This window comes from Aulonocara stuartgranti, assembly GCF_965226115.1.
Source record: "Aulonocara stuartgranti genome assembly, chromosome: 7".
Classification (NCBI taxonomy): Eukaryota; Metazoa; Chordata; class Actinopteri; order Cichliformes; family Cichlidae; genus Aulonocara; species Aulonocara stuartgranti.
The window spans coordinates 29,305,859-29,323,077 of record NC_138945.1 but is presented as its reverse complement, the minus strand read 5'-3'; the positions used below and the strand labels follow the sequence as shown (position 1 = coordinate 29,323,077).

Below are 17,219 nucleotides of genomic sequence, written 5' to 3'. Positions count from 1 at the left end.
AGTGTCGCTTGACAAAACTTGTCTGATTCTGGCTATATTCCTCAAATGATAAAAGGCGGTCTTTGCACCCAGAGGAGCTTGTAGAAATATTTGTTTTGTGTTTTGTTTTGTTTATTTAGTGGCATGGACAGGCTGACCCTCCGTGTTCTGCTTGGAAGCATTGGTAGTACTACTAGTACTACTACTCAGCTCATACCTTAGCCTTGGCATCCACTTGTGCTGAGTTCTGGAGCAGGAACTGAGCAACTTCACAGTGTCCTGCTCTGGAGGCCATATGAAGAGGAGTCTCCACTTTCTGATGTAGATAAATACAGGTAGTTACTCAAATGACAAAATAGCACCCCAAATGTGTATATAAGGGTCCATATGTATACTGACATTTGCAGTTCATCCATCTGTAACAACCTACAATGAAAAGTTTCTATATTTATTTATTTTGAGTTTTAAAACTTTCTGATAAAGTTCAAACACACATATTTTTTAAAATTTAGAGTAAATCTTGTTTTAATCCTCTATCGTAGTATTAAAGGCCATGGTTCAGATTGGCCTTTTAATTTCAGTAATCCAGTAGTTAATTATTATTTAATATGCATTCCACAAAACAGATCTCCAAAGGAGTGACTTTATTCCCCTTTCAGTCAGATTCAATTTGTTCTGTTCTGGGATGAGAAAAGCAGTGCTCACCACATTGGAAGCATTGGGTGAAGCCCCTCTTTGGAGCAGGTTTTTCACTATGTTCAGATGCCCCATGAAAGCTGCTACATGAAGAGGAGTGAGACCAGACTGTGAACAAAAAACAGAAAAGAAAAGCACATCAAACTCATGCATTATAAATAGGCTAAATTACATTTAACCTCATTAGCCACGTCTGTCTGGCCTATGTGGATTACTATCAATGATGGTGGCAGCGATTTAGAGAGCTGTGATTAGCTCTGTCAAGTACCATACAACTGTCAGGGTGAGGGCTTGCACATCGGGATAAGGATTTGTTAATTTTTAGACCCTTTTCCTCGTGGTCACACCATCCTACCTCTGTGACAGCCTCTAAGGAAGCAGAGTGCTTAAGCAGCAGGTCCATAGACCGCATGTGGTTCTTCTTGCAAGCAATATGCAAAGGTGTGAAGCCATTCTGCAAACATAAAAAAATAGTAAAAAAACAGCTCAGAAATAAATCACAGTGCTGAAGATTTTTGACTTTTCAGTTTAAAAATGGGTTGTACATTTTCAACTCAAAATTACAGAAAACGTTATTTTTAAAGGACTTAATATAAAGATTTTTTTTTTTTTTTTACTAATTTAGAAGTTTGCTGAACTGAACACAACTATAACTCATTTAAGGGCAGAAGACAAAGCAATGTGAGCTGAGTTTATGCCAACTTTGAGAAACGGAGAATATCAAATTACTGCTACAGTTAGTTCCTCATTAACACAAGATCCTAGAATGTATGAATGCCATAGAGATCACATTCATTGCCTAAAACTTTCCACAGTAACTTAATAGAAATTATCTCAAAAGAAAACGGTTACTCACCAGAGCCCGTGCATTGGCTTTGGCCCCCTTGTCCAGGAGAACTTTGGCCATGCGATGGTGACCGCAGTGGGCTGCTACATGAAGAGGAGTTAAATGGTCGAGTGTGATATCATCAATCTCAGCATTGTACTGGAGTAGCTGCCTGACACAGTCCATGTGATCCCCCTGAGCTGCCATGTGGATGGGGGATAGACCGTTCTGTAGGAAAGAACAATACGATAGGGACTCCAGCGATCAACTGTAGGCTATATGGAGGCAGAGCAGGTTGGAGAGTTGACACTGACTGAGTCATCATGGGATTTTCTCAGTAGCTAAATGTGGAAAAGACTCCACATTAATGAAACATGCAGCCATGGTGATTGCTTCTCCTTCTGTCAGGAATCTCACCCTATTTGTAGTATGCTCATCTGTCACACCAAACTTCTCCTTCACTTCATCCATGAACTTCCTCTGGAGTGTTCCTCTTGTCATCCTGTCTGGCAGCTCTATATTTAACCTATGTCCAACATCGTCCAATATATCCACTATACCTCCTCTTCACATGGCCAAATCACCTCAGGCTTGCCTCTCTAACTGTGTCTCCAAACTGTTGAACCTGAGCTGTCACTCTAATAGACAAACTTTTGTTATGGACAATGAAAATCTAAGCATCTTCAACTCTGCCGCCTCCGTATCTGCCTCCAGTCTTTTTGTCACTTACCCTTTTCTCCAAACAAACATCATGGCTGGTCTCACAACTTTAAAACCTTCCCTTTCACTCTTGCTGCTATTCTTCTGTCCACCCTGTTTGCACTCTGTTCTTCACATCTCTTGTTCACTGTCTGTTACTTTGGATGGTTTGGATGGTTGACTCCAGGTATTAGAACTCATCTAACTTCACCACTTCTGGTTCTTGCAGCTTGTAGTTCGTCTTGCTTCTAACGACTTTCAGTCCTCTTTTCCACAGAGCATACCTCCATAGATCAGCCATAGTGCAATATTTCACAAAATCCACCTACCTTGGTTTTAGCCTGGATGGGAGCACCGTGTTCTAGCAGGATCTCAATAATGCGAACATGACCATTCCTAGCTGCACAGTGGAGAGGAGTCAGCTCATCCTACAAAGAGAGAAGTGAAGCAAATTAGACAAGAAATAAACACCATGAAGTGCAGACTAACAAACTCCAAAATCAGGCTGGGAAATGTAGAAGATGTTAAATTGCAGCTTAGTACCTTAGTTTTGGCATCAATCTGTGCTCCTCTGTCCAGCAATAGTCTGACCATCATTACGTTGCCCCTCCTAGAGGCTATATGAAGGGGTGTGATGCCATTCTAAACAATCAAAGTCAATAAATCAAGTCAATTTTATGCTTATAGTATAATTTATATCCCAGCTATATTTACATTAAAAGCTTCTGCATGTAGATATATATGTAGAAAAGCAAATCGTTATGTTTTATAATATTAAACTGACCTTGGGGGTAAAGTTTACATTCGCTCCTCTGTTCAGCAGCAGCTGGGCTACACTCATATTTTCATAGTGAGCTGCAATATGCAGAGGTGTGAAACCAGTCTAAAGAGAAAGAGAGAGACAGACACACAATGGGCATTAGCAAGCAACAGTTTAAAAATATTTACTAAATAAGGACAATGTGAAAGGTTTACAGATAAAAGAAGGAAGGAGATTACAGAATTTTCCTTAAATGTGTATAATTAATTGAAAGAACTTCCTTATCAGCTGCATTTTTGTGCTCATGCAACATCTTTTCTTTTTGACTGACTTATTGACAGTTTAGTTTACCCATACTCAGTGAATGCATACCTTGCTAAGAACATCAGGGTTGGGGTCGTTCTGCAGGAGAACTGCAGCAGTGCGCGTGTCATCGTTTCTTGCAGCAATGTGCAGGGCAGGGAGGCGGACTTTGCCCTTGGTGCCATAGTTGATGAGCAGTGCCACTACGTTTTCGTGGCCCTGCTGTAGGGCCACTGCAAGGGGAGTGAAGCCATCCTGAGGGAGGGGACAATAAGCAGAAGAGAAACAGAGAGGAGAGAAGAAGAAGAGGAGGTTAATTAAAGGACGAACCACTTTTTTGTCACTAAAAATAGACTGCAACTATTTTTTTTTTTTGTAGGACTCTTACAATGAAAACTGTGCAACACACCAATTCAAGTATGTACATTGATAGGTGACAGAAAAGGTAGGCCAAAACAAAATGGAATGAGAGCAGGCATAATAAAGGGAGATGTTAGATGTTAGCATGTTAGAGACAATGTGATTTCAAATTATATCCTCTTGCCCGACAATTTCTGTTTGTTCTATCAATTAAAACCACTAAATATGTTCCTATTTATTTTCTATTGTTAATTGTATTTACATGATCCCGCAATGTTTGTTGACAATTAAAGTTTTGTTGTTGTTAATTAAGGAAATTTCCATTTGGTAAACCCTCTCGCATTGGCACAATTGTTGACTACTTTACACATCCTACAGTTTCTTATAATAAAGACCCATCATCAGTGTGGTTTGTCAGGAAACACCCAACAATAAACAGGCTGTTGAAAGACACATACCTCAGTTGGGAGACTTTGATTGGCACCATTTTCAAGCAGAAATTTGACCACTTCTAAATGGTTCTCCTGTGCTGCCATGTAGAGAGGACTGAACCCTTTCTGTTGGGACATAAATACATTTTGTAGAAAAAACACACAAGAAATGGACATCCACCTATACTGCAAGTGGTGATGTCAGAAAACAAACACACATATGCATACACATGTATACTACTATGCAAAAGTTAGAGCAGTTATGAACAACAATCCAAAGGTAAAGCCTGAGTCATGAAGAACTATTTTCAAAGCACCCATATTTTCATAGAGGCCTAATCCAAACATTATGCAGTTAGCCTTAGATTACATGAATGGACAGAGGACACTGATACAGCTAAAGTTTGGTAACAAACTTTGCCCCAAACAATCCTGCCTATTAATTATTAACTGCATCCAGCAGAATTGGTTCTGTCTTTAAAGCAAAGAGGCGTCAGAAAATTTTGTACTGCACTTTTTTAAAAGGTTAATGATGAATAAAAATTGCAAAAATAAAAAATTGTATCAGTTTTTAAAAGCATCCTACCTTTACCTTTATGGGTAAAGTACTGGATACAAAACAGGTGCTTATCTTTCCGAGGACACAGACGCACACATGTTTATGAGTACAGATACTATATATAAATATGCAGAGAAATGATTTATCAGCTGCTGTGACACATATTCAACAGGAACAAAACACGCACAAATGCACATACACACTCGACACACTTGGCTCATACGTTCAACCCTTCTACGCAGCTTGGGGCGACTCACATGTGACTGGGCATTAACATTGGCACCATAGTTGACGAGCTCAGCCACCACCTTCTCCTGCCCTGCCAGCGCTGCGATATGGAGAGCAGTGTTCCCTTTCTTGAGGTCACATAAAAAAACCACAGAGAAGGCGAGAAAAGAAAATTAAAGTGAGTGAGAGGGCAATTATTACAGCCTAATGGCCTAGATCGCTACACTGAGAACTCAACAGTGAAATCTAGTCTGTGTAGTGTGTATAAGATTAAAAAAGCTATACCGACTAAAAGCAGGAACACTTTGTTTTAGTTTATTTAGTTGTTCATCAATAAATACCTTTGGTATAAATGAGAAACACTTAAACTGTCTATTTAAACTGTGTTTAAATACAAAAGTATTACATTAAAAAAATGTTGTGTATCTGTATTGTAAGTGTAGTTTTCCATTGGTCCCAGTATTTACAACTCAACTCAACTAAACAAACCCTGAGTTAAAATAGTAAAATAAGACAAGTTTTGGGAAAGTGTGGCAGTTACCACGGTTCACTCACTTCAAGTTGGAAACATAGAAACAGAGAGAACAGAAAAAAATGTACCTTTGTAGTTGCTTCCAGCTCAATGCCAGAATGGAGTAATTCCAAGACCATTTTGACGTGGCCTTCTTTAGAGGCGAGGTGTAACCCGTTAAGACCATTCTTAAGGAGGAAATGGAGAGATTTAGTTACACAAACAACTCCCACCAAAGCTATAATAGTAAAGCTTAGACATGAAAGCATTTTATGACCTTTGAGAAAAGGAAACAATATGCTATCCATGCTGTGGTTTGAGTATAATGTGTAGGACTTGCTGCTGAACATAATCAGACTCCAAAGCTTATACAGTTCTCCATCGGTTCTAACTCCACCCACTTCATTGACAGGTAATTAGGAAGCCACAAGAGGAGAGGATAGAAATGGTATTCTTCACTCCTATACCCCTGTGAGTGCAGCAACATATGCTCACTTTCTCTAGCTGTGCAGAACATCACTTGTCTAGTTAGAGTGTCTCTAAAAATAACGGATAAACCCACTGTGACAGCACGAGGGCTCAGTTCTGAAAAAATGAACTTTCTGATGAGACAGCTGTTTTATCTCAGCATGGTTTGTCTCTCTTTGTGATTATCTGTCTTTTTTGTGGCAGCTTAGTTGCACAGTGAATTACTGATGTTTGTAGAAGATGCAGTCTGCCTGTAGTAAACAATCTGGCCACCAGGAGTCTCAGTGATCCACAAACTCTCAGACTTCTGATCATACTGCAGTGTCACTCAATTCAAATGGGTAACAGAGCATCTCTGCGAGCATGCGCTCTGATGGGAAACACACTTTGTATCAAAGGCAATTACACACACTGTAACGTGTGAATGTCTGCTGTGTGTAGATGTGATTGAAGCAGCTACAGGGTGAGATTTCTTTTCTTTTTTCATCATAACACACGAATAATGGAATAGCTATGGAAATTAGTTAGGTAGGTACAGGTAAACCAAGAACAGCCTGTATTTCTGTAGCAAGGCCAGATCATTGCTGCAGAATCACATATAATATATATCATATATAAATATACCATGTCTGCCCTTGCTTTCATCATGAGCAAAAAGACATCAATGTAACAGTAAACAAATAAACATAAGATAAAAACAATATTTAATAACTTAAAAATGATCAGAATTGTGGGTATTAAATCCAAGTTTTTTAGATTCTATTAACAATAGTAACTACTGAGAAACCAAGGCTTCCAGGTCAAATCCTGCTCTCTGGTGTGGCTGTAGGTCTGCATAGAGATTTCTGCCCATGAAATCACCAAGTGCTCCTCTACCACACCTGCAAGCTAACCAGCCAATAACGATGAAATGCAAATATTCTAAATACTGAAGACTGACAATTTCACACTGGCCCGAGTATGCATCTTTTATTGACATATTCTTTGTTTTCAAAGAATATAAAGGGAAAAAAGTGATGCCATTGTATAGGGCCAATTTTATGGCAGAATTCTAGGCAATATGGTACCAGGAAACCATCATAATCAAAGACATCTAACTTTTCTTTTACTTTTTTTTACTTAACTCTTCCAATCCTGTGAAATAAATCTGAGTTTATTAAATGCCCCACACTACCAAACCAAAGCAAACCAAAGGGCTTTCTGAGCTTCCTGCTTGAAAATGACATGCCCAAAATGAATGGAGTTGTCTCTGCAATTACAAACTCTGTGTAATGTAATGTGTAATATGTACTGATGCAATTCTCATTTTGAAGTGTGACCCACAGTGATTAGTGAAATCCACTGCACATCCACTGTTATTTTATTTGTGTGTTACTCTTCCTTCCCTCACCCCAAATGGTCACGACAGATGGCCACCAGTCCCTAAGGCTGGTTCTGTTTGCGGTATCTTCCTGGTAAAAGTGAGTTTTTCCTTCCCACTGTCACCAAAGCACTTGACCATAGGAGGTCTTATAATTGTTGGGTTTTTCTGTCTCTTTTGTATTATTGTCTTTACCTTATATAAAGCACCTTGAGGCAGCTGTTGTTGTGATTTGGTGCTATATAAAATACAATTGAATTGCATTACTTCCATCAGTAGTGCATCACATACTGAGAGTAAACATTAACTGTCAAAAATGACTTACATTTCAGTAGCGGTGTTTTATCCATGTATAAAAGCATTCGTCAGTCACTAAAAATCCTCCCATGCCACAGCCAGCCTAAACAAACTTTTATGTACTATGTTTTTTTCCTGGATTTTTGGTTGGTATTCTCTCTCTCTCCAGTAAAACAAAACTACCATAAAATTAGATACTGTTCATTTCTTTGTAATTGATCAAACTTACAAATTTAGCAGGGGTTCAAATAATTATTTCCCCAACTGTAAATTAACCCCACCAACCCCATCTTCCAAGTAGAGTGGTCAAATATCCAGCCAGGCTTATGCTGATGGCTATCTAAAGTGGGAAATGTAACCAAATATTAGTTGGGGTGTATATTTATATATATCTGACTGTGTGTGGATTATAACCACCCGCCCCAAAATTCAACCTTGTGCATCCAATTCGTATTTTCTAGTCATTAAAGATGTGTTATGTAGTCATTCCACCCCGGAAAAAGAACAGTTCAACAAAATCATTAAAAATCCCAAATTATCATGGCATTCATGACCATGATGAGCATATGTAAACTTTTGACCACAACTGTACTTAAATATTAATATACCCTACTTTACAAAATGAAAGAAACCCAGGGGGGTCTAGGAGTCATGAATAGTTAATTTTCTTTTTGGTTTATATTTAAATCCTTTGCTGATTTTGCAAAATAGCACTCTACTGATAACACTGAAATAATGGTATGGCATTAAGTATTCCTCTAATGACAAAAATCTATGCAGTTTGTTTAATGGCAAAATAGAATGAAAATAAACTGCAATTATCTATTTAGCTTGTTTTTTAATCCTGATATTCTTAGCAAGGGAAAACCTTTCTTTCCTACAGTTTAGTGCTAAAGAGCTACAGTACTATATATGTTGTAGGGAAATCAATCTTTCCACTTTTTTATTTATAATTTAATTCTTTAAGCTAGTGAAACATTAATCATCAAGGCAAAGTACTTACAGTACAGATTTGAGTACATATACTCACTGGCTACTTGATTAAGTATGCCTGTTCAACTGCTTGTTAATGTAAATATAAAATCAGCAAATCACAAGGCAGTAGCTCAGTGCATTTAGACATGGTCAAGATGACCTGCTGAAGTTCAGAGGCTCAGAATCGGGAAGAAAATTAACTGAAGTGACTTTGAATGTTGCATGGTTGTTGGTGCCAGACTGGCTGATTTAAGTATTACAGAAACTGCTGATTCATTGCGTTTCAGCCCATCCTGCGTTCCTCAGGTGACCTTAGTAGCTCAAAATGTTTTGCAGAGGTTTCAGACCTTGGCCCCTGCGATGCTAATGTTCGATGCTTTTTTTCACAGCTTGCCTCATGTGACGACTTACGAGGATAATAGTGGGCCAATGACCTTCAACACCATTTTCAAGGGGGGTTGCATACCTCGGACTCTTTATCCGTAGTTTAGAACTGAAGAAACCTCTTGGATGACACGTGAAAGCACTCAACATTAGCTGGATGACTGAAAAGCTACCAAGACACATGATCTATTGGGACTTTCCCACACAACCAACTTTAGGGTTCGCAGAAAATGATCAGAAAAAGAGAAAATCCAGTTGTTGATGTCAAAGGTAAGGGGAGAATGGATAGTATGCTTTGATTTTATAAGATGGCAACAGCAACTCAAATAGCCCCTCATTACAGCCAGTGTGTGCTGAGAACCATGTATGAAGTTACAACACATCAAACTTTGAAGCAGATGGGGTATAGTGGCAAAAGACCACACTCAGTGCCGCTCTTGTTAGCTACCGTGCACAGGCACGTGCAAGAATATTGGAAAAACATTGGCTGGTCTGATGAGTTTCATTTTCTGCTGAGATATTCAGATGGCAGGGTCAAAATTTGGAGTAAACGGTGTAAAAAATGCGATCGTCCCGTTTTTCAGTAGTGTGATGGTGTTAAGGATATTTTCTTGTCACACTTTGGGCTTCATAAGAAATAACTTAGGAATGATTATATACCACAGCCTGCCTGAGTATTATTGCTGATCATGTCTGTCCCCTTATGACCGTCTTGTGATGGCTGCATCCAGCATGATAACTCACAGTCGCAGAAAGCTCAAAACTGTGTGATGCTCATCATGTCAATATGGACTAAAGGCTCTGAGGAATCTTTCCAGCAATGTTTTGAATCTCTAACATGAATATTTAAGGTTCTGCAGGCAAAAGGGAGTCCAACCTACTACCAGCATAGCATACCTGCGACAGTAGTTAGTGAGTATATTTTACTAGTAGGATTTGCCCTGGTGTAAAAACTTCACCATTCACTCATGTGTATATATTCTACTTTTATCCATAATCTTGCTGAGAATACTTTAATGATGGTTTAAAGATTTTTTTTAAATGAGTTATCAGGGTTTTATCATATCAAGGATGGATCTTCCTAAAGGTTTGGCTCAATGGTGTAATTACAGGTCCCATTTATCCCAAAAATAGTATAATGGTGTGATATTTTATAAAAGGTATCTTGCAAGAAGTGATTAAAGGAAACAGTACAAGCAGACAAAACTCGTTCCCAACATGCTGCCCTAGAGCAAGTAATAAATGAACAGGAGGGCAAGAGATGTGCAAGGGCACATTAAGTGTCACAAATTTCTTTACTGCACTGGTAGAAATTTCTCCTGAGAAACATTAAGAGACCAAACAATAAAGCTTGGTCTGCTCCTATTATGTGCTCTTGTTCAGTGGTACTCTTTCACTTTTAACAGTGCACTGAAATGTTTATTACTCCAATACTAACTCCATGGTGGATTTGGAAAAAGAAAGGTATGATTATTAGATCAGTCAAAGCTAATTCACTTGTACCGATAATAGATTGCTATAGGTTGTCCATTTTTCCAGAATGCATGATGACTGATCTAGGGAAGATCTCACTGAGAAAAAGGCTTGGCACTGAGACCTTGTTATACACCCTCCTCTTTTATTTGCTTTCTCTCGCCTCCTTTTCTCTTTCCTGCTCCCCTGTCTCCTCTGTTCCTCATTTTCACCTAGGTACACCACGTGGAGTAATGGATGAGCTAGTAGTCTGTTTTTTGTGGCTTTACTTGTTATTTTAGCCTTCTTACTTCATTAGTTTAGTAAGGAAAGTTCTGGGTCCTACAGCCCATTGCATGACTGGCCCAGCACCCTTTCTTGTTTTTGTTTCTTTAGGCCCAGTTTTCAGATGTTTATTTTATTTTGTTTTTCTTCCAATCAAATCACTTGTGTTGGTATATTTATACATTTATATATTTATATACGGTGCGGTCACCAAGATAAGTTGAGCCATTATGTATTTCTGGCTAATTTTTAATTTCTTTACATTTCAAAAAGCAAAACCAAATAGAGTAATGCTGCAATGTAACCATTTTTGTACCACAATTCTTATTTAAATGTTGTAACAGATTTTGATATGAGCCCTGTTTTGCCTTTTTTGTTTATAGAAACCAGTGGCTGCCATTTTTTCTTAAACACACACACACACAGGCACAAACGTAAGCAGATTTTTGATGGCTGTTCCAGTGAATTGACTGAAACTGTCTTACTTGATTAGCTGTGTTGATGTCGATTCCATTCTTGATGTGATCGAGCGCCTTGTCCAGGTTCCCTGAACGAGCTGCGCGCAGAAAGCTGGTGGCTGCATCGGCCTGCAGAAGGTGGAGGAGAGGAGGAAGCGAGCACGCAGGTGAATACAAATCACTGTGTTTCTGTGCATTTAAAAACTTTCACATAACAGCGATGACTGATGACAAAATTGCTTATTTGTGAAATTGTAAAAAGAGCAACAATATGCAAAGATCCTTCAATATTAACTGTTCCTCCAACATTATCCTTGCTATCAAGTTGTAGTTACACTAAGAGCCTCAGTCAGGTTACACATCTTAATCCATTATAATAACATAACTACCCTTCAAGGCAAGACACAGGGCAATATGCAGGAATATGATACTACTGCACATTCACTGCTTCTCTGCCCTCTGTAAGAGGCTTAAAATGTCAGACTCCTTCCATTCGTGTTTCGCCCACACTCTGCATTGGGCTGGCATTCATAGCACGCTTCATCACAAGCTCCGCTGTCTGCCTGTCTGATCTCAGGCAGGAAAGCTCCTGTGGTTTGTATCTCATTGTGTGTCAGTGTTTGTACGCCCACCCCGATTTCATTTATCAGCAAATAATGTAATACAACTGACCTGCACAATGAAATGATTCAACGCTGTGAAAGAGAAATGTTATGCAGTGTACTGCACTCTTGACCCTCTCTCCACCCTTGTCACCACCAGTTTGAGCTGTTATTCCCAAGTACTTTAATTAGGCTGAACTGCTTAAAGATATGCTTGCCCTTTTCAAGTCACTGAGTCATCTTTTCTTCTCTCCTCACAGCTCATGTGAAAAATAACACTTTTACAGGATTCCATGCAGTCCTGTGAAAAGGTACACCTTGACTGCTTCCATAAGAATTAAGAGGGAATGTGGCAGCCAGGTGCTGCTAATTGAATGCGCTTCATTGACTGATCATCAGCAAATAAGTGGGTAAAAAAGCAGATGTTTTGTCAGTTTGCAGGTCTGGAGCATTCAGGTGCGTTTTAACATAATACCAAGGAGGAAAGACATCAACTCTTAGAGGAGCTCGATTTGTTCATGTTACTCTAAGTGCCCTTTCCTGAAGTCAGCACAGGCATCTATCTTGGCACCAATCTATTGTTTAACTGGTACGTGATTTGTGTAAATACATTTGACGATACTATAAATATCATACATGTTACCTGTTACTCTTACCTTCCTGCGTGCGTATTTGAAGGATAATATTGTATTATCTATTCAGCATCTGGTCTCTTTACTTTGAACATAAGAGCTAGACAGCAGTTGTGCACAGCAGAGATGAGAGACAGGACCTCAAAGACTCACTATCAGTGACAGGAGCCTTCCTACTTAACAATCCAGTGTGCTGCTACTGTGTACATTGTAGGTGTCTGTCACATTATGGAGAGTCTCTTATGAATATTCTATCTTTAGGAACTGGCAAGTGAGCAGAGAAGATATTTTAAACAGTACATGATAATTACTCTGTCTTTACAGAATGTGGTAACCTGTTTTTCCAGATGAGTTTTTTTTCTAATACAAACAATTACAGTTGCTCTTTTCAACTCCACACTGCAGCTTGTGAAGCTTGTGAGGCAATTTATGCATGCTGAATTTTGGTTCTGTAGCTTTGCTGTTTTTCCTTTACATGTCTTCAGGGAGAAGTTCAGCTTTTCAAGCAGCAGTGTAGGGCCCAGCTATTTAAATCTTGATTATTTTACTGTGCCAGCATAGATAATATCTGAGCAATGCAAATATCCTGTGAGAACAGGGGACGGTGGTTAACCTGCATCAAGTTTGAAAAGGCGTGGCTGTTATTAATAATAAAAATAATAATAATGGATTGCATTTATATCGCGCTTTCCTGGTGTTGGCCCCTCTGGCCAACACCAGTAGGCGGTAGGATGAAGTGTCTTGCCCAAAGATACAACGACCAGGACAGAGAGAGCTGGGGTATTGAACCGGCAACCTTCCGGTTAAAGATGAACTTTTCAACCACCTGAACCACGGTCGCAAATTATACACCAAAACTGGTGTATAATCCTCCAGTTTTATAACCTCATAATACCTGCTTATCAAGCTGATCAAGGTCGCTTGTCACATTATTTTACACAATTGCTGTCACGATCAAATGGGTTCTAGCAAAGACTCATCACAAAAAAATGTGGTCCTGAACCCTGCTGGTGTTCAGCTAAATTTATTTATCATGCGTATATTACGCTATGATTTATTCTACAACCAAAAGCCATTTCAGATCTCGGTCCTTTGCCTCATTTATCTTGGTGTCATAATATTACTGATCACAGTCTACACCTGCATCCCCTCTCTTCTTCCCAATGACTCTGCACCATTGTTAAATGAAGCCATTTTCTATGTGCATTTTTCATGTGGCAAATTATTTTGTTAATGAGTGTTGGTCAGGTGAATAGACCCAGCCACAATATGAGGCATGAGCTGACCACATTTAGCTGAAAATGAAAAATCCAGAAACCCATTCTGCACCACTTCGCTTCTGCTTCCCTCCTCACATTCTACAGTATTTTCCCCATATTCATGTGTTCCCCATTGTGTTTTATGCTGTTTGTGTTGCTGTTGCTCTGCAACACATTTACTAGTGCCAGTTATTCTTCTTTGTTATTGTTTTGTTAGCTTTTTTAATTTCACACTTTATCCTGCACATCCTTCTAGATAAACAGTAGATGTAGAAGTAGACACAGTAGAAGTGACAGTTAAAAAGGTACTGAACTCCATGATGTACTTAAGAAGAGACATGGTGATAGCTGCACTACTGCTTAAAAGTTTGCAGTTACTGACAAATGTCACTGTTTCAGGTTCATTCAATATATTCAAGGTTCAATTCCATATATTCAAGTTTTAATCAAAATGTAGTGATATGTAGTGTGATATGTAGTAAGCTAATTATCACCGAGTAAATGAATATATTTTGATGCTATGCAAGTGATTTCAGATTTATATTTCAGACATAATTTGTATTGTCAAGGTCAAGAAATATTAATATCAGAAAACTGTCTCTTACAGTAAGTTTGCTTGTTCACCTCTTAGTTTTCAGCTTTATCAAGCTAAACATCTGGAGATAAGTTTGTCAGGAGGAAACAATCATTTGTGGGAGGCTTCTTCTTCTTCAATTTTTGAAGGTCATAAAATACACAATTTTTTACTAATTTATATATAAAAACAAATAGTTATGCGACTAATTATTTTCTAAATTATAAATTTTCATTGTTTTTAAAGCTCGCAGTTTAAAGTAAGAATGTAGCCACTGTGACATCACCAAGTGATATTATGAAGCCTCAAGGTCCACCCCTCGAAAAGGAGGATTGCAAATGCTTTATTTACTTTTATACTTATAAATGCTGCTGCCTGCAAGCTGCAAAAATTAATAAAACATTGAGTATTTTTTTTTATCTGTCATTACAAATATAATAATCACAAATATTCTAGAAAAATGATAAAATAGGAGCCTTTATCTCCCACTCCACTGTCTATGCATGTCGCAAGTCTACGACAAGTATGTGCAGGCATTTGACGGCAGTTTTAAATTCATTACAAAAGGCACAATAACACACAGTCATTGCACAATATACTACAAAACAATAAATCCAATTAGTTTGTCTTAAAATCTGAATTTTGAATGAACTTAAATACTACAATATTCCTCGGGCGCTGATATGCTGAAATTTCAATATCTTCACCTGAAATACTAACTGGTGACTTAGGGGAGGCAGAAAGATGATCTTTGCAAAACCTCAAGGAATCCCACAACAACTTATGGACAAACACATACAAAGTATGAAAGAAACAAGTGTACTTTGAATACAGCTTTCTTATTTACTCCCCAGGGTTTGGCTAACCTCTCAGAAGCCAAAACAGGACCTGATACAGAGGTCAATGCTGAGCAAAGTTCTTGGTAGGATGCAACGTGTGAAAAGCTCTTCTGTCAGGGTTCTTAAACACACCAAATCTTGCCATCACATCAAACCTACTTTCATCAACCTACGCTCCCAAAAAAGTACTGTAGCCAAATTTTGCATGACAAAAGCTATGAAAGCAAAGACTTCAGAAAGAAAATACAGAAGCAGAGAAAACTGAAGCTAAAGTCCCATGACTTCACACACATGGAAATGAAAGCAAGAAGGCACCCATGCAAGATAAATATATGCATACACACTAATGCAAATATGCAGGAATAGTCTATTAGAAGGGACAGGAACTGCATGAGTAACACCTCATTTCCTACAAGATGAGAAATGTTAAGACACGTATGGCAATGAGTCATGGAGCATGGGGAGAGAAAAATATAATCTGCTAAATAAGCTGTTGCTGGTCTTAGTTTGACATCTATGTGACTAAATTAATGTTCTGAGACAGCGGTGTAAATGCCAAATAAAGTTTTACAGTATCAAGTGCACAATTCTAGCATTTAGCTTTTCCCCAGGTGATTTTGAGAGGGAAGATATAGATCATGAAACTTTAAATATCACAAAGTCTGTACTGGAAGCGTTTTGTTGACTTTCTGTGCTGTGGGTATTTGACATTAGTCACTGGCAGAACACTGGATGTCTGTACTTATCGTAGTGACAGCGCCTGTCACATCTAATTTTGAAATGAGTTCTTGTGTCACTTAAAGTTGAGACTTCTTCCAACAGTTAAACATGCATCTCGTCTCTTCCACACTGGAACTTTTGCATGTGCATGGATGTGTTAGATACATTTTTTTTTTTTAGAAAATTAAGCATTTGGGATTGAATTTCAGACTTTCAGCAGTTATTTGACCGTAATTTGATGAAATTACTGCATTAAGTCCTCAGGAATTACAGCTATTTTTAGATGTGCAAAATTAATTGGACAAACTAACAATTTTTCTTAATAATATTTTTTTGTATGAAAATCCTTTGCAGTCAGTGCCTGCCTGAAGACTAGAACTCCAAATGGACATTCAAATGCTGTTTTTCCAAACCTTGAGACGCCCTGCTAAGCCTTGGCTACAATCATCTTCAGTTGCTGCTTGTTTGTGGATCTTTCTGGTTTCAGTTTTGCCTGCAGAAACTGAACGACATGTTCTGTTGGGTTGAGATCAGGTCACTGACTTTGTTATTGAAAAATATGTTTTCTTTGCCTTGAAAACCTCTTGGGTTGCATTTATGCTTTGTATTACTATTTATTTGCACTTTGAAGCTCTTTGTGATCCATTTTGCAGCATTCGTCTCAGAGTATAGGCCCATACACTTCAGAATTCATCCTGTTACCTTTCAGGATTCACATCACCAATAACCACTAGCAACCCGGTTCACCGGGCTGCCTTACATGCTCATGCCATAGCATTGCCTTCATCCTGTTAGTCAGATAATGTGATCTGCTTTGGATCATGAGGCATCCCTTTCCTAGTTCATACCCTTCTTTTCCCATCATTCTAGTAAAGCTAATTTGGCTTTCATCTATCCAAAGACATTTTTCCAGGACTGAGCAGGTTCTTTTAGATGTTTTCTTGTAAAGTCTAATCTGGTCTTCTTATTCTTGAGCATAACCAATGGTTTGTACTTTCTGGTATTTCAATTTTTGATGGTATTTCTTAAATGTAGATCTTGATAATGAAGTATCTACCTCCTTGAAAGTGTTCTTGACTTGGTTAGATGTTGTGAAGTTAGTGGTTCGATAGCAGTTCGATACTAAGATACTAACCCCACACTGCTCTCCGATGTGTCCATCGGAGTATGAATGTGTATGAATTCATACTTGAGTAGTTAGGCAGCACTAAGAAACTTAGAAGACAGTGCTTGTGTGAATGGGCGCAATTGGGTGAATGTGGCATGTTGTATAGAGCGCTTTGAGTAGAAAAGTGCTATATAAGAATCAGTCCATTTACCATGTCAGTTGACCACTTACATTAGACACCTTAAAAATTAAAACTGAAGTTCTGCACTTCAATCACTTCGTCTTTACAGGCTGAAAAGTACAGTGGCCCTGAGAGGCCAAACGGACTGCAACCTAAGAAAACACCAGCAATAAGAAAAACACGGCAAAAGCACACAAAACACAACGGAAATAGGAAAAAACAAATTTCCAAAAGCACAAGGGAAGTGTTTCTGGGGAGACAATAACCCGACGG

General features: G+C 38.5%; 1 protein-coding gene across 1 annotated transcript in view; it reads right to left on the bottom strand.

Moving 5' to 3' along the window:
• Positions 1-17,219, bottom strand: part of LOC309709874 (uncharacterized protein) — an 81,510-nt gene that overhangs the window by 34,529 nt on the left and 29,762 nt on the right. The window contains exons 3-14 of the mRNA XM_082538778.1: positions 11,059-11,160; positions 5,442-5,540; positions 4,871-4,969; positions 4,082-4,180; positions 3,333-3,518; positions 2,985-3,083; positions 2,744-2,842; positions 2,530-2,628; positions 1,532-1,729; positions 1,031-1,129; positions 685-783; positions 197-295 (exon numbers count right to left, since the gene is read on the bottom strand). Of these exons, the coding sequence (XP_082394904.1) occupies positions 197-295; positions 685-783; positions 1,031-1,129; positions 1,532-1,729; positions 2,530-2,628; positions 2,744-2,842; positions 2,985-3,083; positions 3,333-3,518; positions 4,082-4,180; positions 4,871-4,969; positions 5,442-5,540; positions 11,059-11,160 (1,377 nt within the window). The remainder of the gene's footprint in view (positions 1-196; positions 296-684; positions 784-1,030; positions 1,130-1,531; positions 1,730-2,529; positions 2,629-2,743; positions 2,843-2,984; positions 3,084-3,332; positions 3,519-4,081; positions 4,181-4,870; positions 4,970-5,441; positions 5,541-11,058; positions 11,161-17,219) is intronic.